This window comes from Podarcis gaigeae (genome assembly GCF_964106915.1).
Source record: "Podarcis gaigeae genome assembly, chromosome: 13".
NCBI classification, from domain to species: Eukaryota; Metazoa; Chordata; class Lepidosauria; order Squamata; family Lacertidae; genus Podarcis; species Podarcis gaigeae.
In genome coordinates this window covers 38,069,270-38,093,130 of record NC_139689.1, presented here as the reverse complement: position 1 = coordinate 38,093,130, position 23,861 = coordinate 38,069,270, and the positions used below count along the sequence as shown (strand labels likewise).

At 48.6% G+C, this 23,861-nt stretch overlaps 1 protein-coding gene and 1 pseudogene across 9 annotated transcripts in view; both read right to left on the bottom strand.

Annotated features, from left to right (window-relative positions):
• The window catches only part of CPT1C (carnitine palmitoyltransferase 1C), a 69,246-nt gene that overhangs the window by 16,927 nt on the left and 28,458 nt on the right, over positions 1-23,861 (bottom strand). For 5 of the 8 annotated variants that reach the window (XM_083709250.1, XM_083709252.1, XM_083709253.1 and 2 more), the window contains 12 exons: positions 19,845-19,946; positions 18,797-18,934; positions 18,594-18,671; positions 17,403-17,510; positions 15,254-15,341; positions 12,019-12,214; positions 9,646-9,834; positions 8,376-8,481; positions 8,093-8,209; positions 5,425-5,589; positions 3,304-3,438; positions 2,399-2,551 (listed from right to left, as the gene is read on the bottom strand). In XM_083709250.1, the coding sequence (XP_083565376.1) occupies positions 2,399-2,551; positions 3,304-3,438; positions 5,425-5,589; positions 8,093-8,209; positions 8,376-8,481; positions 9,646-9,834; positions 12,019-12,214; positions 15,254-15,341; positions 17,403-17,510; positions 18,594-18,671; positions 18,797-18,934; positions 19,845-19,946 (1,575 nt within the window). Of the gene's footprint in view, positions 1-2,342; positions 2,552-3,303; positions 3,439-5,424; positions 5,590-8,092; positions 8,210-8,375; positions 8,482-9,645; positions 9,835-12,018; positions 12,215-14,699; positions 14,785-15,253; positions 15,342-17,402; positions 17,511-18,593; positions 18,672-18,796; positions 18,935-19,844; positions 19,947-23,861 lie in introns of all 8 variants that reach the window. The other 3 variants (XM_083709254.1, XM_083709255.1, XM_083709256.1) reach the window with 2 other exon arrangements.
• LOC310830271 (large ribosomal subunit protein eL20-like) lies at positions 19,962-23,345 on the bottom strand (annotated as a pseudogene). The gene is made up of 3 exons (XR_014568600.1): positions 21,412-23,345; positions 20,823-20,910; positions 19,962-20,595 (listed from the first exon to the last, which is right to left on the bottom strand). The product of XR_014568600.1 is annotated as a large ribosomal subunit protein eL20-like (transcript).

Sequence of the window (23,861 nt, the reverse complement as noted above, 5' to 3'; positions counted from 1 at the left end):
CAGCACGTCTGCACATGTGGGGGTTGTGATTTGGCGCTTCTGCGCATGCGCAATTTAGCGCTTTTGCACATGCGCGACCACCTAAACCTGGAAGTAACCCATTCCGGTACTTCCGGGTTTCGGCGGGTCCGTAACCCGAGAAAAAGCAACCTGAAGCATCTGTGACCCGAGGTATAACTGTACTGCTTAAAGTTATCTCCAAGCTAACTCTAACAGCAGCAGTAAAGGTGCACAATTAAAGCGTCAATGCAAATGACTGATAAATAGATATGTATATAAAGTTTCCTCTTCGGATACATGTCCCCACTTAGCACTTTTCAGGCTCCTGGCTCTCGCCCAGGCGCGCCCCCCCCCCCACTGGTGCTCACTCAGGGCCCAACAAACTCACTGATCACCCCCCCCCAAAAGGGGGTTTCTAGAACCTACTGGCTATCACCTGACTTCCTCACCCTAGGCTTGCTTTTTACACCACTCACCCTGTGAGCTGTGGCATCGGGATGTCAGCACACCCGGATGCCTGCGACCACCAGCTTTCCAGATTTTGTTTTCGATAAGCAAGGTTCTAGCCCTCAACGTTTCAGGGGAAGAAGACCCTAGCAGCAACCAAAGGTGAGGATCTCTCCTATTCCCTTCACTGGGGCAACAGGCTCCTGCTGCCACCTATGTGAGGGAAAGCCGCAACTCTCTGAGACATGTGCGCACATTGCTCAGAAACAGTCCCAGTTCTGCACACGCAGCAAGCCCATCCTGACATGCACCATTAGCGGCGACTCTTGCACAGAAGCTGCTGACATGGGGAAACTGGTGAGACGAGTGTTGGATTAAATCTTCCCCTGTTTCTAGTGCATTCCAGCAAATACCACTCCCGTAGATCCTTCTTTTTTAAAAAAACTTTGGTAAACTTCTGAAACATGCCTGGCCAGGGTGTAGGGTGGAACTGACTTATGGTGAGGAGGATTTCTAGGGGAGAACCCGTGGATAAGGACCGGTTCACTAAACAGTCCCCCCTATCGCAAGCCCTACCACTGCATTTTCTTCCGTCTCAGCTGATGGGTTGGACTACACTGTTGCCCAGATAACATCTGGTTTTGCCTAGCTGCTGCCTCAAAAAATAAGTTACGCCTTTAGGGTGAAAATTTGAGTTTCCAACCCTTTCTGCACCTGTCTATCCTTCACCTGAGGGACGCGGGTGGCGCTGTGGGTTAAACCGCAGAGCCTAGTACGTGCTGTTCAGAAGGTCGGCGGTTTGAATCCCCATGACGGGGTGAGCTCCCGTTGCTCGGTCCCTGCTCCTGCCAACCTAGCAGTTCAAAGGCACGTCAAAGTACAAGTAGATAAATAGGTACCACTCCGGCGGGAAGGTAAACGGCGTTTCCGTGGGCTGCTCTGGTTCGCCAGAAGCGGCTTAGTCAGGCTGGCCACGTCACCCGGAAGCTGTACGCCGGCTCCCTCGGCCGCAACCCCATAGTCGGTCACGACTGGACCTAATGATCAGGGATCCCTCTACCTTTACCTGTCCTTCACCTGACTCTAGATCTGGGGTTGTCAAACCTTTTTCTGCCCGCAGGCACATTTGCAAAGTGTAGAAGCTGCCAGGGGTCTCCACCACCACTGCAACCTGCTCTATTGACTACAACAAAAGGCTTCTTTCAAGCCTAAATCCAACAGGGAAATGCAACCCTGCAGGCACCAGAAAAAGGCATCTGTGAACAGCTGTGTGTGCCAGCAGGCACCACACTGGCAAATCTCTGCTTCAGATTCTTTGTGGTTCTTCACATCCTAGCAAGGGCTTCCCAAACTCTCCGGCAGACTGAAATTTGAACCAGTCAGCTGTATGAGTCAACATGTCCCCAAACTGCTGGGTGCCCCATGGAAAGTGGAAAAATAAGCAGACTCGCTAGCGTTCCAATTATGCCATGACCCACCCAGACAACAAATTTGAGCATGCACGATTCGCAGCTCGTGTTGGCAGTGAAATTCAACACCAGTTGAAGACCAAAACGCAAAATATCAATGTGGATGACTAACAAAAAATGACCAAGGCAGATATGTGTCTGGTTAACGCCTCTGGATAGAGCAGCCATGGCATGTTTTAAAACTCCCGGGAAAAGGAACCAGAGCAAGCAAAAAAAAAAACCTCAGTAGAAGGCAGAATTTTTTGTTAAAAACAACCAAGGTACTGTAATTCTAATCAACAGTACAGTGAAGCCAATTTCTTGCTTTTCTTCGATTGGGCAAGAACATGTTAGGTGGGGGACTTTCACACTCCTGATTGGTTCAAAATACACCCTGGGAATAAATGTGTCACTGACTATGCCCACATTCCCTAGCCTTATGTTTACATACACGTACCCTAGCACCACACAAACACACACACCCCTGACTCGACAACACTTACCTCGCGCAGAAAGGGGGATTCTAGGCCGAGATATTTGGAGACGACATACAGACAGAAGAGATGCCTGTCAATGCCAGCACCTGTCATGGCGTGCCGGTAAAGGTTCTGGTGCTTCTCAGCTGCCACACGCAACAGACGTAACCTTGTGCCATCCTGGGTATGAACAGATGAAGATGCTGAGAAAAGCTGATGCTGTACCTTCCACATTTTCTGGTCTCTGCTGATTCCTCCTTTCCTATTGACCTGAAGGATCACCTCTCCCCATGTGGCCAACCTACAAGAGGCTCTCCTCCGCTGACCGCTCCCCCCCAGGCGAGGGGAAAATGAGTGGCTACTAGGGGCAGGGCCTTGTCCGTGGTGGCACCCCAATTGTGAAAGCCTTCCCCAGAGGGGCTCACCAGGTGTCTATGGTGTAAGCACACACTGCTCTTTCCTATCAGGGTCCCATGCATCTATTTGGTAGTAAGGACACTGGGAATGTGGATGGCGGAAGTCACAACATCCAGCAGAGCATCTAATCTGGTGGTAATGGCCTAACTCGCGAGAACACCTGCCTCCCACTTAGTATCAAGTTTCTAGTCCTCATTGAACTAGAATTGGCACTTAGAAGATAGACAACATCTGAAGTGGCACTGTACGTATGGGAGAGCAGCTCCTAATCCTCATGCTATGGTCTCTCCTATGTCTCTCCTATGTCTGTAAGCGGAGTCTGTAACCTGAAGCGTATGTAACCTGAAGCGTATGTAACCCAAGGTAGGTACCACTGTACTGAAAACATTAAAGCGTGGCTCATTTATGCAAATCTGACCATTTTGCTGACTTCATTCCAGAAGGCAGGGTTATTCTTAACGTACACAAAATTTTGGATCTGATTCCTCTGGCAAAGGCTGCATTTCAAGACTTACGTTCTGGGTAGGATCCATCATGGCCTTGACAAAGTTGCAGGACTCAATGGTGCAGGAGCGGACTGTTTCTGTGCGGCCCTCCCGGAAGAGACGGGTCATGGATGCCTCGTAGGTGAGGCAGAACTTTTGCTTGTCCTAAAAAAAGGGAGAGAGGAACGCTTGGCTGAGTATAGGGGACAGACTTGTCTCTGGATCTGTGGGTGCAGTGAGATGGGAAAAGATTTAATCTATAGCTAAGCTATAATGCAAGGGACGCGGGTGGCGCTGTGGGTTAGACCACAGAGCCTAGGACTTGCCGATCAGAAGGTCGGCAGTTCAAATCCCCGCAACGGGGTGAGCTCCCATTGCTCGGTCCCTGCTCCTGCCAACCTAGCAGTTCGAAAGCACATCAAAGTGCAAGTAGATAAATAGGTACCACTCAGGCAGGAAGGTAAACAGCATTTCCGTGCGCTGCTCTGGTTTGCCAGAAGCAGCTTAGTCATGCTGGCCACATGACCCAGAAGCTGTACGCCGGCTCCCTCGGCCGGTAAAGCGAGATGAGCACCGCAACCCCAGAGTTGGTCACGACTGGACCTAATGGTCAGGGGTACGTTTACCTTTACCTTAAGCTATAATGCAGCTGCCACAAATTGTAAGCACAGAACAACAGCCCTGCTAGGCCAGGGGAAGCTGAGTTGCCACCATAAAATCAAAGAACTCAAATTATCCCATCCATGCAATCACAACCAAGAGAGGTGGTGTACTCTATTGCAGATATTAATACTGTACAGCTTGAAGCAAATGGATGCATAAAAAGATTCCTCCTGGAATAAAAATTGTCCAGGCACATAAATATGATTCTGAAGCTTTACAGAATCTTCTTCAAAATAGGTACAGAAACAGATAATGATACATCCAAATAGTTAAATAAGACACATGCTTGTCAAACTATAGGTTCACCTTAGTGATAATAGATTACTCCAAACAGACCTTAAATCTCTATAGCCTTCATTAGCCTGGAGCTGTTTCTCTCTCCTGGAGAGACTCCTTTGAACATCTTTGTCCCACTGTGGTTGAGGAAAAAAGGCCCTTCAAAATGGTGATTTGCAGCTAAATACCTTACTCACGTGATCTAAAGTCAAACACCACGTGAAAGGGCAGAGAACATCAACAGTTAATTGTCAACCCATCTAGGAGCTTAGAGAGCTCTTCCTAACTTTAGTATACCTCAATGAAATTTTCCAGTGTTAAACCCTTAGCAATACACATAAGGGCATTTTCCATTTTGGTGTGCAATTAAACATTAATTATACTGAGCGCCACACCCCATAGTCGCCTTTGACTGGACTTAAACCATCCAGGGGTCCTTTTTTATACTTAACATACTCTCCTTCCCTGGAGGTTTTTAAGCAGAGGTTTGATGTCATGTATGATCTAGTGGAGATCCCTGCATTGCAGAGGGTTGGACTAGATGACCTTGGGTGTCCCTTCCAGCTCTACAATTCTATGATTCTATGAAAGCTTTTAAAAGTACCGTATTCTTCACGCTATAGGACGCACCTGACCATAGGACGCACCTTGTTTTAGAGGGGGAGAACAAGAAAAAAAAATCTCCCCCTCTCTGCTCAGCGCCCCTTCAGTGAAGCAGCAGGAAAAACGGAGCCCCTTCCATTTCTCCTCCCACTTGGCTGAAGGGGCGCTGCACAGCTCTCCCTCTCTGCTGAAGCCGGGAGAGTCTTGCTCTCCTGGCTTCAGTGAAAGCAACGCGAAGCCTCCGGAATGCGGAGGGAGTGCTCCCTCTGCACTTCGGAGGCTTCGCGTTGCTATCGCTGAAGCCAAGGAGCCTGCCTTCGCTCTATAGGACGCACACACATTTCCCCTTAAAATTTTTGGAGGGGGGAAAGTGCGTCCTATAGAGTGAAAAATACGGTAATAAACAGCTCCGGCTGGTTCCTACTGATGGGGAAAAAATCTCACCAGAGCTACCAGCCAGTCTGGCTTGGGGAGAAGAGGCTTTGGCTCCCGTGCATTTGACTGGTGGTTGTGACAGTTTGGGGGCTAGCCAAGCCTAGGGACTCTGCCTGCTTGCTTGCCTGCCTGCCTCTCTGCCTGCCAGTACCTTCATCTCGCCAAGCGACATACCCGAAAATGTGCGAGCTGAAGGCAGAGCTGGATGAAGCTGTCTGGGCTGGTGCGGCACTTCTTGATGAGCCCTTTTCCAAATTCCTTGAAGGGGAAGGCGTTGAAGTCTATGTCATTAGCCAGAGCCAAGGCCACGGACAAGGACTGCAGGATTACCTGTTGGCACTGTGGACAAAAGGGGAGCAACAGGAGGCAATGAGGACACAGAGCAGACAGTAGGGGAAGCAGTAATCAACAGTCAGGGCTCACCTGCCAGGTGAGATGGTGCTCAACACAATTCCAGATGGAGTTGCTCTCTTTGCAGCATTTTTTACCTTTGACGCTTGAGATGTGCATTTTCAGCACGTATATATTTTTTGTGATTTTGGTTGGCTACTCTCAGTTTCTGAAACAGTTTTAATGCATTTTGAAACTGTTTTACAGAGCCTAGGACTTGCCGATCAGAAGGTCGGCGGTTTGAATCCCTGTGACGGGGTGAGCTCCCATTGCTCGGTCCCTGCTCCTGCCCACCTAGCAGTTCGAAAGCACGTCAAAGTGCAAGTAGATAAATAGGTACCACTCTGGCGGGAAGGTAAACGGCTTTTCCGTGCGCTGCTCTGGTTCGCCAGAAGCGGCATAGTCATGCTGGCCACATGACCCGGAAGCTGTACGCCGGCTCCCTCAGCCAATAAAGCGAGATGAGTGCCGCAACCCCAGAGTCAGTCACGACTGGACCTAATGGTCAGGGGTCCCTTTACTTTTGCTTCGGAAGCAGAAGTCCACTCGACTTCCAAAACATTTGGAAATCAAGGCGCAGCCTCTAATTGGCTACAGGAAGCTCCTGCAGCCAATCGGAAGCCTCATTGGATGTTCGGGTTCCAAAGAACGTTCGCAAACACTCACTTACGGGTTTACGGCGTTCGGGATCCAATGTACGACTGCATTATAAATCACTGTAACCCACCCTGGGACCTTAGTTTGAAGGGCGAGTAAATAGTAATACCTGTTGCCATTTTTTCCCTTTTGTATAGTAAGCCAGTTTCTACACAACTCACACTCTATTCCCCACCCAAGCATGATGCACTGTTAAGAGTTTAAGGACACCTTCTAGCATGGCAAAAAAGGAGAGGGTGGGGAAGGGCCTATAGGAAGTGTGACCTGGGGAGGTTCCTCTGCCCACCATGTTTTTTGATGCAACTCTGTCACCAGAGGCCCAGGTGACATCTTTGGCATTGGACCTTTAGCTGCAGCCCTGCATGACAGAAAAAGCCTGGCCATAGGTACCTTCCTGGTACCCGTTCATTACTTTTCTTGCACTGCGCAACCCCCCTTTTATTATAAAAATAGCGAATAAAGCACGGCAATAAAGACAGAACCATGTGGCATGCCACTTAAGCTCTTCCTCCAGGCTGACAAAGAGTCAATAATTAGCATCCGTTGGCTGTGGTTGTTCAGCCATATGTGGATCCACCCAATCTATCTCAGCCCACGTTACCATCTTGTAGCAAGCTTAGCATGGGAGACCTTGTGAAATGTCTTCCTAGAATCAAGATATACTGTGTCCCCAGCATTCCCACAATCTACCAAATTAGCAAGTGTCAAAAAAAGAGATAAGATTAATTTTGAATGATTTGTTATCTGTAAACTAAAGCCGGCTCCTAATAATCGATGCGTTCTTTTCTAAACGCTCACAAACTGACTGCTTTGTCATCTCCTCTAGATGTTTGCCCAGTTTCAACATCAAGGATGACAGCTGCTGATTTTCCAAAACTTGCTTTGCCCCATCTTTTTGAAGATAAGGACAAACTTTGTCCATCCCCAGTCTTCCAGTGAATGGATAAATGCACAATTGTTACAGTGACACTTTTTCATTTTAAAAGCACAATCTGCCAATGAAACACTGAAAAATGCCCTGGGTGGAGGGGAGAAGGGAATACAGCTGTCATCAGCCAGCTCACATTGTACAGAACTGGCCACCAGCCAGGGACTACTATCTGCAGCCAGTCCTGCAGCAAAAAGCTCAGAAACAGTAAAGATGGGTGAAAGCCATGCTCACCTCGACAGAAAAGATGGAGATGGCTGCCGTGTCTGTATGTACCCTTAGCATACCGCAACAGTAACAGAAGGAAGAAACCTCCATCTCTCTCGGGCATCTCCAAGCTCCCACACTGCTCATAACAATATCTGTGTCCTCTGACGCTTCCTCAGCTGAGCTTAGGCTACTCAACGCGGGTGGCGCTGTGCTCTAAACCACTGAGCCTCTTGGGCTTGCCGATCAGAAGGTCGGCGGTTCGAATCCCTGAGACGGGGTGAGCTCCCGTTGCTCTGTCCCAGCTCCTGCCAGCCTAGCAGTTCGAAAGCACACCAGTGCAAGTAGATAAATAGGTACCGCTGTGGCGGGAAGGTAAACAGCATTTCTGTGCCCTCTGGTTTTTGTCATGATGTTCCGTTGTGCCAGAAGCGGTTTAGTCATGCTGGCCACATGACCCGGAAAACTGTCCGTGGACAAACACGGGCTCCCTCGGCCTGAAAGCGAGATGAGCGCCGCAACCCCATAGTCGCCTTTGACTGGACGTGACCATCCAGAGGTCCTTTGGCTTTACCTTTACTCACATGGATCCATGTTGTCCTTCCTCAGCCAAGCTCACCTGCCTCAGTTTTTCTTGTCCCACTACCTCTCTGCACTCACCTCTGGTGGGATATCCCATTGTAATTTCTGGGGCGGGGGGATGCTGGAATCCATGTCCCCTTTGCAGTTCCCGTTAGCATCGTACCCCAGCGTAAATGCATCTGTGGCAATGGTGTACTGTGGGGTGGGGGGAAAAGAGCGTCCAGGTGAGAACTATTTTGCTTTTCATCCCTGCACCTCTTGCCCCAAGCCCCCCACCCCTTAGAGCTCACCTCCAGAAGATCCAGGAGTCCTGGCTCTCAGTCCTTCACACCCCCCACCCCTCCCAAAGTTGGGCTTTTACCTCCCAGAGATGTGCCACAATGGGGGCGTCAGCCCACGAATGCTCTGCATTGATGCCGGACTTCCCATTGCGGTAAACAATCAGCGTGAAGGATTTGTCAAACCACCTGTGGGGAAAACGGGCTTTGAGTGAAAGGGTGGACGCCATCCTGCAAGCCTTACTCTTCGCGCCATGATGCCATTGCCTCCCAAATATGCCCATGAGGTCTCCCGGAAAAAGGGAACCAAGAGCATGAGTCAGCACACTGAGCCTTACAGACCCCTGGCTGGTTCTCTTGAAGTGGAGGGACAGCAGAGAAAGAACCATGAGAATGCTCTAGTCATCCCACTTAAAAGAAAGGAGGAGTAATCGAAAGAAATGGACTACAGAGTGAGAAAATGATGCTCCAATCAAAACAGAAAATTCATTTGCTAGGTGAGCAAAGGGTTAGGACACATGGAGTTCCTTGTGCATTCCTAGAGAGGGCACTCTGTGAGGTCATATCCTCTGTTTGCCCAGGCAAGACGGGTAAAAATAGGAAGATAATTCTTACCACTTCCTCCCATCTGAGGAACAGTCTCTTTTTTTGTCATGTAGCTGTAGGGATAGGATGCATAGTCTGTGCCCTCTTGAGGAGAGGCACCATCTTTGACCCAAACCATGTATTTTGTAACATAGATATTTTGCCTGACTCGTTTCAATACCATTTTCCGCTTAAATCAAGTCTGCAACTTTATGTAAGTAAACACTATTTTTACATTTTTACATTACAGACTTCTGTCTTGTTATTTGGTTTAGTGGGGTAATCCAGTCTGCCAAAGGCATCCCGGATAATTATGGAAAGCTACATAGTTTTGTCACAAGTTTCCTTGTTTTATGCTGCAAAGGATGGTATATATTTTTTAACTCTGCTAAACTAGACACTAAACTTACTCAAGTAAGAGGAAGGAGAATTCATAAATAATACGCCCTATCCTACCTTCCAAATCCATCCCAACAAAAAGGAGAGCTAATCTGCCTTATAGCATTTACATCAGAACCCTCTCCAGTTCTGTTAACTCCAGGTGCCGGTGGAGAGATGACGATTTGACCCAGTGGGCCAAAAACCTGTCAAATAAAAAGTAAAGTTCTCTTGCATGGTGTGTGTGTGTGTGTGTGTGTGTGTGTGTGTGTGTGTGTTGTCAGGGACACTATTGAGCCCTATGAAGTGGGGTATAGTTTTTGGTAGTACTTGCAGGATGGAGACAGATGAGCATGCGATGCAATTTCAGACAGCCCAGAGAGCACCCACCTGTCGCAGCAGCGCCCGTGCAAAAGGGACTTTGAGTAGGCATCCAGCGCCTGACTTGGGTTGGGTCCCTGCAGCCCCTGCTCACTGGTGTCCAGGGTGACGAAGAAGGCAGCTTTCTCCACTATGCTCAGTGACTGCTCATTCACCCCAGACCGGAAGTATGTTTGGCGGGCCCGGGCCCAGGGGTCTCTGCAAAAAGTTAAGGGAACCATGACTTGGGGCGGTCTGCCTGTCACAGGACAGCCAGTCGGGTGGATAACTGACTGGCTTGATGGCAGCAGGTGGAAAATAATTGCCCGTCACCTGGAATCTAAAAACCACTCTATCTCCATCCTCTCTTTCCCCCTACCCAAAGTCTGCAGCGTTTTGTTAAACTCGTTGAATAAAGTAACAGCATTCCACCAGCAGATCTCAACGATCAAGCTGAATGTATGAAGGACCCAATATGTTACAGGATTTGTAAATTAATATAAAGGCCCTAAGTTTGGCTTGGAAACATAAAAAGGTAAAGGTAAAGGTACCCCTGCCCATACGGGCCAGTCTTGACAGACTCTGGGGTTGTGCGCCCATCTCACTTAAGAGGCTGGGGGCCAGCACTGTCCGGAGACACTTCCGGGTCACGTGGCCAGCGTGACGAAGCTGCTCTGGCGAGCCAGCACCAGCGCAGCACACGGAAACACTGTTTACCTTCCCGCTATAAAGCGGTACCTATTTATCTACTTGCACTTAGGGGTGCTTTTGAACTGCTAGGTGGGCAGGCGCTGGGACCGAGCAACGGGAGTGCACCCCGCCGCGGGGATTTGAACTGCCGACCTGACGATCGGCAAGTCCTAGGCGCTGAGGTTTTACCTACAGCGCCACCCGCGTCCCATTTTACAGTGGTAAGGTAAAGGTAAAGGTACCCCTGCCCGTACGGGCCAGTCTTGACAGACTCTGGGGTTGTGCGCCCATCTCACTTAAGAGGCCAGGGGCCAGCGCTGTCCGGAGACACTTCCGGGTCACGTGGCCAGCGTGACATCGCTGCTCTGGCGAGCCAGAGCCGCACACGGAGACGCCGTTTACCTTCCCGCTGGTAAGCGGTCCCTATTTATCTACTTGCACCCGGAGGTGCTTTCGAACTGCTAGGTTGGCAGGCGCTGGGACCGAGCAGCGGGAGCGCACCCCGCCGCAGGGATTCGAACCGCCGACCTTTCGATCGGCAAGTCCTAGGCGCTGAGGCTTTAACCCACAGCGCCACCTGCGTCCCAGTGGTACCTCGGGTTAAATACTTAATTCGTTCTGAATGTCCGTTCTTAACCTGAAACTGTTCTTAACCTGAAGCACCACTTTAGCTAATGGGGCCTCCCACTGCTGCCACGCCGCCGGAGCACGATTTCTGTTCTCATCCTGAAGCAAAGTTCTTAACCTGAGGCACTATTTCTGGGTTAGCGGAGTCTGTAACCTGAAGCGTATGTAACCCAAGGTACCACTGTATTATTATTATTATTATTATTATTATTATTATTATTATTATTATTAACATTTGTTTATTGTCCTTCACAACAGAAAAATAGAAAATGAGACTACAAAATACACAATAAAACAAAAACAAACCAATAATCCCCTCCCATAAAAACACTTAAAAAGTCATAGAATGTTAATCAGGTTGAAGAGAAACGTTTTCGCCGGATGCCTAGGGGAGGCTCCCTGGTCAGAGCATCCCACAAATGGAGACACCACAGAAAAGGCCCATTCTTGTGTTGCCACACTCCACTTGTGGAAGAGGCGCACGAAGAAGGGCCTCAGAAGCTGATCTCAGGGTCCGGGTAGGTTCATATGGGGAGAGACGGTCTTTGACGTATTGTGGTCCTGAGCTGTTTATAGGTCAACAACACTTTTAACTGTAGACATTAACAGGGTAAAGGTAAAGTAAAGGGACCCCTGACCATTAGGTCCAGTCGTGATCGACTGTGGGGTTGTGGTGCTCATCTCGCTTTATTGGCCGAGGGAGCCGGCGTACAGCCGGTCATGTGGCCAACATGACTAAGCCGCTTCTGGCGAACCAGAGCAGCGCACGGTTTACCTTCCCGCCAGAGCGGTACCTATTTATCTACTTGCACTCTGACGTGCTTTCGAACTGCTAGGTTGGCAGGAGCAGGGACCGAGCAACGGGAGCTCACCCCGTCGTGGGGATTCGAACCGCCGACCTTCTGATCGGCAAGTTCTAGGCTCTGTGGTTTAACCCACAGCGCCACCCGCGTCCCTTATTAACAGGGTAGCGCAGAGGAATATCAGGGAAGGCTGAGTATGTCTCAAGTTCCCACCCGTCCCAAATCACTTGGGTTGACCAAAGTCTTGTGTGATCAGAGTCAAGTTAAGGGAGTTTAGGCTCACCTGTCAGCTGCAGTCAGGGCACCCAGTTTTTCCTCGCCAGGCAGAGGAGGCGTGGGGTCATCTAGGATCTGCTGAAACTGTGCCTGAAGTTCGCGTGGGCGCATCAGCCTCCCGTTGTGGTATAGCCAGACCCGGAAGAAGCGGCCAGCATGGTACACTGCAATGTGCTTGCTATCCCTCAGGTGCTGGATGGTGTCTATGGAGCGAGGAGCATCGCATCAGGAGAGTTCTGCAGCCTCAGATCAGATTCCCAGAGGACCATCCACACCATACAATGAGGGAGACCCCTCCCAGCACCCTTAACCAGCCACAGTTCCCAGGAAATCTTGGGGGGGGGGAGAAGCCATATTATTAAAGTAGTATAGGAGCACTCTAAGGTGAGGGTGCGATGGTGTGGGGTGCCCCACACAATCAAGACAAGGCTGACGCTGGTGCCTGGTTTCCTCTTTGCAAATCCTGGTTGCCCATTTGATTTAATGCCACAAATGAAGCCCCCTGGGTGTTAAAAACACCTGTATCCATGGCATTGATTGGAACTGAAGGGGTTCTAGCAATAAGGTTAAGATTGGATTCATAATAGATAAATAGATAAATTAAATAGGGTTGATGAATTTGCTGAACCAAATTTCAAAAGGGATACAAAAAAGGGAGATGTGAGGAAATCAGGAAAATAAGTTAATCAAAGATGAGAGATTAAAAAAGAGGGATTTTTGTTTTTTCTTTTGTTTTTTTTCTTGTATGTGTCCTTTTTTCTTTCTATCTTTTTTCTTTTTTATGTTTAATGTCTGTATTTTTGTATTTTGTGATTTTGTCTTTTTGTCTTTTTGTACTTTTCTTAATTTTTTATTCCTAAAATTTAATAAAATATTATTTAAAAAAATAAAAATAAAAACACCTGTATCCAAAAAAATGGTTTTGAACCATCACAAATCATACGTCCCCCTTCCCAAAGACTGTTCCCATTCGAGTTTCTGAAAGGACCGCCTGGCCCCCAAGCCTCCTTGGGTGTAAACTTCCTTCAAGTGGGTTGCGCCCAATAACAATAACAATAACAATAATAATAATAATAGTATTTTTAGGCACCAGGCGAAAATGTTCCTTTTCAACCAGGCCCTTGGCTGATTAATATTCTACAGCCCTTTTTAATGTGTCTGTGGGAAAGGAGGCAAGGGTGTTTGTTTTGTTGTTTCGGTTTAATTATTTACTTGTGTTTGATCTTGTATTTTATTCTGAGATCTCTTGATGAAGGGCGGTATGCAAATTTAATAAATTAGTAAAATAACAACCGCAGATAAGGAGCCGATCTGTTTGCTTGTCCCCTGTCCCAATTTTGGGGGACTGTCAAAGCAATCACTGTGGGACGTAGGGGGCCAGTGTGCCAGTTTTGTGTACGAATATTACAGATTTTAAGGATGGGCACAGAGACCTTAAGCCTAGCCTCCAGCATTTGCTCTCAGAGGGTACAGGCATTTGGGAGGCACCAGCTACAGCCTTGTTTGCCGAGGGGCATTAATAGCATAAGAAGAGCCCTGCAGGGTCAGGCCAATAGCCCACTGCTGGCCAGCCATCTGCTCTCACCATGGCTGACCAGAGGCCCAAGGGAAGCCCAGAAGAAGGCAGGCCCCAGTGCAACAGTGTTTTCCCCACTTGTAATTCCCAGTGGCTGGTATTCAGAGACGCCTACTGCCTTAGGCAGCCGAGGGAGAACATAGCCTAATCTGGCTAATCTTTGTTTTACTGTTTCTAGACGGCATTAGAGAATCACCACCCTGGCACCCAATGTTGGCCGACTATTCCCAGGCCAGATTCTTCCACCTTCACCCTAAAATTCCACTCGGTGATCTATCCTAATGCCACCAGCTTCAGTGCCACCCATTCTGACTCGGGTCTCCCATCTACCAACTCTGTCTTCTACAACTTTGCCTACACAAAAGTCCTGGGAGAGTTCTCCCCAACTTAGAACCATAGAATTGTAGAGTTGGAAGGGACCGCAAGGCTCATCTAGTCCAACCCCCTGCAATGCAGGAATCTTTTTGCCCACCGTGTGGCTCGAACCCGCAACCCTGAGATTAAGGGTCTCCTGCTTTACTGACGGAGCAACCTAAAAGAGGTGGAACATTCTTGCCCTTTGAAATCACCTCTGCTGCTTGGCGGAAGGTGGGCAACGGAAGACATTGCCCTGCATCTGTTTTCCCATCCCCAGGATGCTGCTGCCGGGAGGTTAACTAAATTCCCCTTTCCTTGTAAAAGATAAAGTAAAGAACCCTTGGATGGTTACATCCAGTCAAAGGCGACTATGGGGCTAAATCACTTCTGGCGCAATGGAACACTGTGATGGAAGCCAGAGCGCACAGAAACACTGTTTACCTTCCTGCCACAGTGGTACCTATTTATTTACTTGTACCGGCATACTTTCAAACTGCTAGGTTGGCAGGAGCTGGGCCAGAGCAACGGGAGCTCGCCCCGTCGTGGGGATTCAAACTGCTGACCTTCTGTTCGGCAAGCCCGAGAGGCTCGGTGGTTTAGACCACAGCGCCACCCGCATCCCTTCTTGTAACAGTTAAGGTTACAGAGAGGGTTAAATAGGAATGGGAGTGCTCATTCCACAGGTAAGAATGAGTGTGGATACTTTGGGGTGATGATGTCAGGGAAGGGAAGCAAGGGTTGCGAGAGCATCCTACCTCCCTCCATGCCTGGGACACGGGTTGTATTAAACATGCGTTCGTACTGAGCTGAGCACATGGGAAGGCCGCCTTGAATCATCAGCTGGAGAGGCATGGGAAGCGAAGAGAGAGAAAGAGAGAGATTGAGGAGGAGATGCGCCAGCCAAATGACTTGGGGAAGAAAGAAAGAAAAATAAGGAGGGCAACCATCAGCTTTGAGCAACATTGAAAGTCCTTCCGACACGGAACTGAACCGGGTAGGCAAAGCTCAGATTGCAAATTCCAGGCTGCCATTCCTGATTTTGTAACCCACAGGCTGCAGGCAAGACAGGGTGCAATAGATCCTTGCTGTAAGAAGGAGCGAGAGAAAGACTGTAGTGACCGCCAGACCAAAGAACCTCAAAATCCAGTAAGAAGTTCTGAAATCCCAGAAAAGGTGGGAAAAGGTGTTAGGACCTGGACTAGGTCAGAAAACCCACCAAGAGACACCATGAAGCAGACTCGCCCTGCAAAAGGCCCTACAGTGGGTGGTGGGGGGAGAAGTGTTTCATAATACCCCCTGATTCACTTACCCTTCCCCACCCCAGGCAACCGGGTGGTATTGAAGAGACGTTCCCATTGGGCCGCACAGAGGGGGATGAAGGAATTTGGGGTGATGTTCTGTTTTCAGATGGGAGGCAAGCTCAGGTTTAGATGCAGGGGTTAGGGAACCAAACATGGAAGAGATCTGCGGTTATTTTTAAGACACTCAGTGAACCTAGCTTGGTTGGGGAACTTAACAAAAAATTAAAAATCCAGACGTAAATACATTTCTTAAAAGGAGGGCTGGAATTATAAAACATGTGGGAATTCCAGGCCAGATAATAAGAAAGAGGAAACTGCAAATGGATTTGATATCCCGCTTTATCACTACCCAGAGGAGTCTCAAAGCAGCTAACAATCTCCTTTCCCTTCCTCCCCCACAACAAACACTCTGTGAGGTGAGTGGGGCTGAGAGACTTCAGAGAAGTGTGACTGGCCCAAGGTCACCCAGCAGCTGCATGTGGAGGAGCCGGGAATCGAACCTGGTTCACCGGATTACGAGTCCACCGCTCTTAACCACTACACCACACTGGCTCTAGTAGCATGACTGGCAAGCAGACCATTGTACACAGCACCTAGGGCAAAGCTTGCTCTCTACCCAGGTGGGAAACCTCAGGCATAATACTGGCAGCTTTGGGTTCATGTATAAGCTGGTCACCTCCAGCCCTGCCCTCACCAAGTAGCCTCTCTGCCTTGTTTCTGTGCTGTCTGCTTCCAAAAGACCAAAGCAAGCACAGTACAGTAGAGAAGAGTGCTGGACTTAAGGGTCAACGCAAAACACTCACGGTGGAGGGAATCTGCTTCGCTTCAAGTTTTGTTTTTACTTTTCGGCAGCTGTCGGAACTCCATTTTGCATAGGCAAACTCAGCCCTCCAGATGTCTTTGGGACTACAACTCCCATCATCCCTGACCACTGGTCCTGTTAGCTAGGGATGATGGGAGTTGTAGTCCCAAAACACCTGGAGGGCCGAGTTTGCGTATGCCTGGTGTAGGAATACGGATTCCTTTATCCCAGGGGTGAGGAAGCACAGGCCCAGGGGCTGAATGTGGCCCTCCAGGACACACTATCTCACTCTCTGAACTTTCCCCAGGCCACACTCCTTGCTGGCCCTGCTTCAATCCCCTGAGTGTTTTGACTTGGCTAGACCACATCCTTGAACTCTAGCACCTTTTGCTTCTCCAGAGGAAGGATAGAGAGTGCTGCGTGCGGAAACAAAGTCTAGTGCACAAAGGTAAAATTTGCATATGTTGTCCTGCCCATTTTTCCTTCTGGCCCCGCCCACCTATCACATACGGCCCTTGGGGGGCTGCCCAGAATGGCATTAGAGCCCCCAAGCTGGAAGGGTACCCCATACGGACTGTATGCCCAGTGCCTTTTGCAAGTCACTGTCTCTCAGCTCAGCTTAACTCACAGGATCCCATCCTGAGCTCCTTGAAAAACGGGTGGGATGCAAGAATATTAAATAAAGAGCAACTGTTGCTATGCCATAGCCAGCAACGCTGGTGTTTGCCAGCCCAGTAGTCTTAGTCCATCCTGCCAAGCCAACAAAACATTCTATATCTACACTTTGCCACACCCCAAGTTCTTGTCTTTGATCCTGCTTGCTCCTTTCACAAGCTCGGACCAGCATTGGTCCAGGAAGAGAAAACAATGAGAAGGAGCTAATTGCATTCCATTCCATTGCAATGCAATGTAAGGTGCAATTTAATGCAGGGGAAGGGTGGTTTAAAAAAGCGCACTAGCAATAAAAGCACCCTTGTACCACTTTAATGGCCACAGCTTCCCCCAGAGCATCCTGGGAACTGTAGTTAGTTGAGGTTCTCCTAACCACTCTTAGCACCCTTTAAAAACTACAGTTCCCAAGATTCTTTGGAGGAGGCTACGACTGTTGCAGTGCTAGAAGAGTGCTTCAAAGGTCTGGGTGTGGTCTGGGTTTATACAGCTACACTAGCCAGCTAGGCATCTGCTATGCTTCTATCCTACACACACAAACACACAAACACACCCCAACAAGTTGACAGCAACCCCAGTCGTCCTACTTCTCAATCTGACTTCCAGTTCCCCATTTAGGGAGAGGGAGTTCACACTACCTACTGGCTGTGCCCTCCCATCCCATCATAGACTTTGATTTCACTTACCGGTTTGATCTCTTCCCGAATGAGTTTCCGTCGGTACAGCAACATGGCGTAGACGAGATTCCCAGCACGAGCTGCCTGGATTGGGGTTGGGGTTACGTAAATGAAATCCTAAAAAAAAAAAAACATGGTACGCAGAAAGTTAAAATTCACAGCATGTTATACGTTGAAAGAAAATTCTATGAAAATGATGTAGCATTGGTATTTAACTCCCAGTAAATTAGCAAAAATTAATAAAACGGGGTCAAATGTATGCTGGAAATGTAAGGAAAAAGAAGGCACCTTTTATCATACGTGGTGGAAACGTAAGGTAGTAAAAGAATTTTGGGAAATGATATATAATGAGTTGGGGTTAAAATAACCTTAAAAACCCGAAGCCTTTCTTTTAGGAATTCGAGGTGCTGAAATCTCAATGGAGCAAAAAAATTATTTATGTATGCGACCATGGCTGTGTGGATGTTATTGGCCCAGAGATGGAAATAAGTCCTGACCAAAGAAGAATGGCAGATCAAATTGACGGATTATGCCGGAATGGCTAAAATGACCGGAAAATCAGAAATCAGGAAGACCAAAATTTTAATAATGAATGGGGGGAATTTGTAATTTATCTTAAAGACCATTGTAAACAGTTAAAATCATTAGTAGGATTGGAATATGACTTGTACAGTGGTACCTCTCGTTAAGAACTTAATTCGTTCCGGAGGTCCGTTCTTAACCTGAAACTGTTCTTAACCTGAGGTACCACTTTAGCTAATGGGGCCTGCCGCCGCACCGATGCTGCACGATTTCTGTTCTTATCCTGAAGCAAAGTTCTTAACCCAAGCTACTATTTCTGGGTTGGCAGAGTCTGTAACCTGAAGCGTCTGTAACCCGAGGTACCACTGTAGTTTAATGGTGAATTTTGGAGACAATGGAGAGATAAAAGATTTGGATTATTATAAAAGATGCAGGAGGACATGATTAACAATGGGGCCCACAAAGGGCAAGAGGGAAGCCCAAGAGATTCCTTGGAATTTTGTTTTTATGTTGCATGCTGGACTGTAAAATTTTAATCTGAAAAACCAAATAAATAAATATATATTTTTAAAAAATGGTACGCAGAAAGGGTGTGTGTGTGTGTCAGCAGAGATTAAAGAGAGGCATCCCTCCCCTCCCCACCCAAAAACATTCTTCTCCCAGTGTCTTGAAACTCACCATGCCGTAATAGTTGCTATTTACCATCAGGGGACCTCGGCTACGGAGATAGACGTACTCTTCCCACCAGTCGCTCACCTGGGCAAGGTATGAGGTTCAAAAAGGAGAATTAAAAAGACCCACACCTTTTCCATGGGCAGCACAACACAGCTGAAGGAGCTGCCACCACCCCGCCCCGAAATCCCATTTTAGGGGCCACTCACATAGTTAGATGCCCACCAAGACTTAAGTTTCAGGTACCACTGCAAGCGCGGCCCCAGGGTCCGTTCAAAGTCACGGGCCAGACCCGCCATCCGCTGGAACTCTGCATCTGTTTTCAGGGGTCGTACGGACTCGAGAAACTAGTGGGACGAGAGAATTATGGGATTAAAAGGAGGCTGTGTTCGGTATGGGTTCTGCAATTGCTCTTGCTCACAGCCTCACTTTCTAGAGAGAACAACGGCTGTCGTGCATTGCCTGCTGTTGGGCAATCCTCTGCAAAGCCCCTTTAGACAGGAAAACCCCGTAGAACTGAAAACCAAGGTCCCCATGAATGTGCGGCCATTCGAAAGAAGATTGGAGGATGAAATTGATGGAGTATGCAGAATTAGACAAACTAACAGGAAGAATTCGAAACCTGCAGGACCAGAGATTCACAGAAGATTGGTGTAAATTTACGGACTATTTGAAAAGTAATTGTGATGACCAGATTACATTTGTAGGTTTGCAAGAAGTTTTGTGAGGTGAATAATTTGAATTATTACATAAGGAAGACGTTAGTTAAGATAATTAAAGGCAATATGAATTTAAGAAATGCAGAAGAAATGATAAAAATGGGGGGTCATCAGAGGTGCTGATGGAAGTCCAAAAAGATTGTATAGGATGTGAAACTTTGTGGTATGTATGACAATTAATATGTTTTAAAATGAATAAAAATTATTTAAAAAGAAAAAAAAGAATGTGCGGCCATTCAGAGAGAGGGAAAAGGAATGCAGAGGCTTCATATCAGAAAGCACCCAAAACAGGCACCCGCAAACTCGGCCCTCCAGATGTTTTGGGACTACAGTTCCCATCATCCCTGACCACTGGACCTGTTAGCTAGGGATGATGGGAGTTGTAGTCCCAAAACATCTGGAGGGCCGAGTTTGGGGGTGCCTGATCCAAACGTTCAATCCTCCACTTTCAGCCTGATGTGCTAGGAAAGCAGCGGCAGATACTAATTTCTTTGCATCCTCGAATCACAGCAGGAAAGGGGGAAAAAACCAGACTCACCCTCTGCATGGTGTCCTTGAGGGCTGGAACAGGCAAGCGAGGCAGCGAGGCTTGGTAGCTGTATAGCATGGGTTTCCGCCCAGCAAAGATTTTCACCAAAGCCTGTGATGGGGCGGGGGGCGGAGAGAAAGAATGCACTTTATCCTACTGTGTTACGGATTTGTGAGTGTCCTTGAGTTTCCTTGGGGAAATTGGGTGAGATTAAAAAAAGGAAAAAGGGGGGAAAATGTGGAGCCACAAAGTCTGAAAGAGGATTCTTTGAACATAATTGGAATTCTCCCTACTATCAGGACCTAAATGCACTCAGCGGAGAATGCTTAGAATCCTCCTTTTTTTTTTCTTCCCAAAAAGAACTTTATTGAAACTCAGAGCAAATGAACCAAGTCTGCATTTAGAAGAACGTGTTTGGTCTCTTAATGGTGAAGCGTGGCTTGTGTTGACGACAGAGAGAACTTGATTTTGGAATCATGGCAGAGGGAACTTAATTTGGGAATCATGGAACTGTTTGACAGCTGGCCTGCTGCACTTGCTAGCAGCGATCTCCTCAACCTTCATGATCTGAACTGAGTGAGCATGAGCTCTGTGATGGGCTCCTGTATCGCGATAGCACCGTGTAACAGCTCGTGTTATGAGTTCCGCTACAGGCATCATAGCACAGCCAGATACCAAAATTTTCCACCTTCAATGGAGCCTTCTCAAAAACCTGTCCACAGTACACAATTTCCCCAGAAGATTTCTTCATCTTCTTCAGCTAAGAGACAAAGTACAGTGGTACCTCGGGTTAAGTACTTAATTCATTCCGGAGGTCCGTTCTTAACCTGAAACTGTTCTTAACCTGAAGCACCACTTTAGCTAATGGGGCCTCCCACTGCTGCCACACCGCCAGAGCCCAATTTCTGTTCTTATCCTGAAGCAAAGTTCTTAACTTGAAGCAATATTTCTGGGTTAGCGGAGTCTGTAACCTGAAGCGTATGTAACCTGAGGTACCACTGTACCAGAAATGGGACTTTGCAACAACATGATTAGGAGCAAAGATGCGCATACGATAGAGAAGTGGTGTTGGGCACTTAGGAGTGGGGAGCAGTGGCGTAGTGTGGGGGGTGCAGGGGGGCCGGCCGCACCGGGTGCAACATCTGGGGGGGGCGCGCTCGCCGCTTCTGGAGTCGCCAAAGAGCCTCAGGCGCAGGCTGTAGCAGAGCTCCATGTCTCGCGGAACCGACGAGCTGTGCGCGCGTCCGGGCTGAAGGTGTCCGGCAGGCAGCGGCTCTCAGCGCTCGCAGTGGAGGGCGCGCCAGGCAGCCCCTCCTCACAGCCCCGCCGCCACCGCTGTTGCATTTTCCTCGCCTCTCTGCCCTCCTCCTCCGGGCAAGCGGCATCGTTTGGGCGCCAGCGCCAGCGGCAACTCGCCTCAGATCACCTGACACGGACCCCCCGCCGCCGCCGTGGCTACCTTACCGTAAATACCCCAGCCCAGGCAGCAGCAAGAAGAAGCTGGCAGTGGCGGCAGGTTAGGGGTTAGGGGGCGCAAATTGCTTGCCTTGCCCCGGGTGCTGACAACCCACGCTACGCCGCTGGTGGGGAGGCATCTCCCAACAACTTTGTACTCCCTCAGGGTGCCCAGCGCCTTCATGGTGCTGCCTCTCTCGCTGCCACCCAGTAAAAAACGCTTAGAATCCTCCTTGAAACCGCCCCACTCCATACATTAAGTCCAGGGTGGAGCTAGTAGAGACAGAGACTTTAGGAGTGGGGCTGAGGCATGCAGCCTCTCCACCCATGATGTATACAGATGTCCTTTGAGTGCATGAATCAAGCCTCTCTCATGCCTCTCTGGCCCTGTTTACCAGCCACCACCATCCAGCTTTCCTGACCTCTGTGCCCATTAGTGGTGAGGATTTTCCAGCCCCACTGGCAGACTCTAGCCCCAGCCCCTTCTATACTACAAGGTGTGACTGGAAGGTTCGATGAATGGTCACTGATATTGGACAGCGGGTGGCGCTGTGGGTTAAACCACAAAGCCTAGGACTTGCTGATCAGAAGGTCGGCGGTTCGAATCCTCGCGACGGGCTGAGCTCCCGTTGCTCGGTCCCTGCTCCTGCCAACCTAGCAGTTCGAAAGCACGTCAGAGTGCAAGTAGATAAATAGGTACTGCTCTGGCGGGAAGGTAAATGGTGTTTCCGTGTGCTGCTCTGGTTCGCCAGAAGCGGCTTAGTCATGCTGGTCACATGACCCGGAAGCTGTACACCAGCTCCCTCGGCCAATAAAGCGAGATGAGCGCCGCAACCCCAGAGTCGGTCACGACTGGACCTAATGGTCAGGGGTCCCTTTACCTTTTTATTGGACAGCGAGAAACATTCAAACATACAATCAGCATCGGAAACCCATGAAATGCTCTCAGTTGTGTACAGAGATGAAGCTGTAACGCGAAAGACAGTGTATGAGTGGTTTAAGGTGTTTCTGTGAAGGGCGGCAAACCATCGAAGATGACCCTCAGTCTGGCAGACCGTCAACGAGCAGAACGGCAGCAAATGTCAACATAGTCGTGATTTATTGATGTGGGATCAGCGTTTGTCCGTCCGAATGATGGCGGAAGAATTGCATATTCCACTTGAAATCGTTACTGAGGTTACTGAGTTGTCCCACCCTCCATATCTGGCCCCGCCAGATTTATTTCATTTTCCAAAACTGAAATCTGCACTGAAAGGGCACAGATTTTCCAACATTTCACATGTCCAAGCTGCTGTGACGAGGGAACTGAAAGCAGTACGAAAAGAGGACTTCTCCAGAAGTTTCCAACCGTTCTATGAATGTTGTCAACATTGCATTGTATCAGAGGGGGCCTACCTTGAAGGCCTGTAATGTATGCATGTTCGAATATTTTTTTATGTCAGGTTTCTGTGACCATTCACCGAACTTTCTGGTTACACCTTGTACAAACTACACACAACTTCTAGCCCATCCCAGGCTAACATATTCCAGAATACCCAGAGGGCAAGGTGGCCATATGTGGTTTACTGGTGCAGACCACCATGGTGACACAAGCACATAGGAAGATGCCTTCTACAGATTCAGATCATTGGGTGCATCCAGCCCAGTACTGTCTACACTGACAGTGGCTCTCCAAGGCTTCAGGCAACCCTTTCTAAATGCCTCTGGCATAAGTCTCCTTCAGCCCCATTTCGATTCCCCATAGCACAAAACCAGCTTGAACCCAGCTGCTACTGTCTGATTCTATCCCACAGCATTAGGGCTGGGCGATATAGCGATATATCATCCAAAGCCAGTTTGAAGTCCGTATCGTGATATCAGTTTCATAATTTTTGACCTGGTAATATATCGCGAATCATGATATGTGCGTGTGTGTGCAATGCAAAAATCACAATGTGGGGAAAACAGTGAAGCCAGCAAATGCTTCTCTCGATTCCTGCAGCCCCTGTTAACTCTGCTGGGTCAGCTCTCCCCTGCTTCCTGAAGGGAACAGTGAAAAGAAGAAGAAGAAGAAGAACCAGACAGAGGGCCTTCTCGGTAGTGGCGCCCACCCTGTGGAACGCCCTCCCTTCAGATGTGAAGGAAATAAGCAGCTATCCTATCTTTAAAAGACATCTGAAGGCAGCCCTGTTCAAGGAAGTTTTTAATATTTAATGCTGTACTGTTTTTAACACTTGATTGGGAGCCGCTCAGAGTGGCTGGGGAAACTCAGCCAGATGGGCGGGGTATAAATAATTATTATTATCATTATTATTATAAGAAGAAGAGGAGGAGGAGGAGGAGTTTGGACTTGATATGCCACCTTTTACTCCCCTTAAGGAGCCTCAAAATGGCTACCAATCTCCTTTCACTTCCTCCCGCGCAACAAACACTCTGTGAGGTGAGTGAGGCTGAGAGACTTCAGAGAAGTGTGACTGGCCCAAAGTAACCCAGCAGCTGCATGTGGAGGAGCAAGGAAGCGAACCCGGTTCATCAGATTACAAGTCCACCGCTCTTAACCACTACACCGAGCAGGCAGAAATCATGATGCAG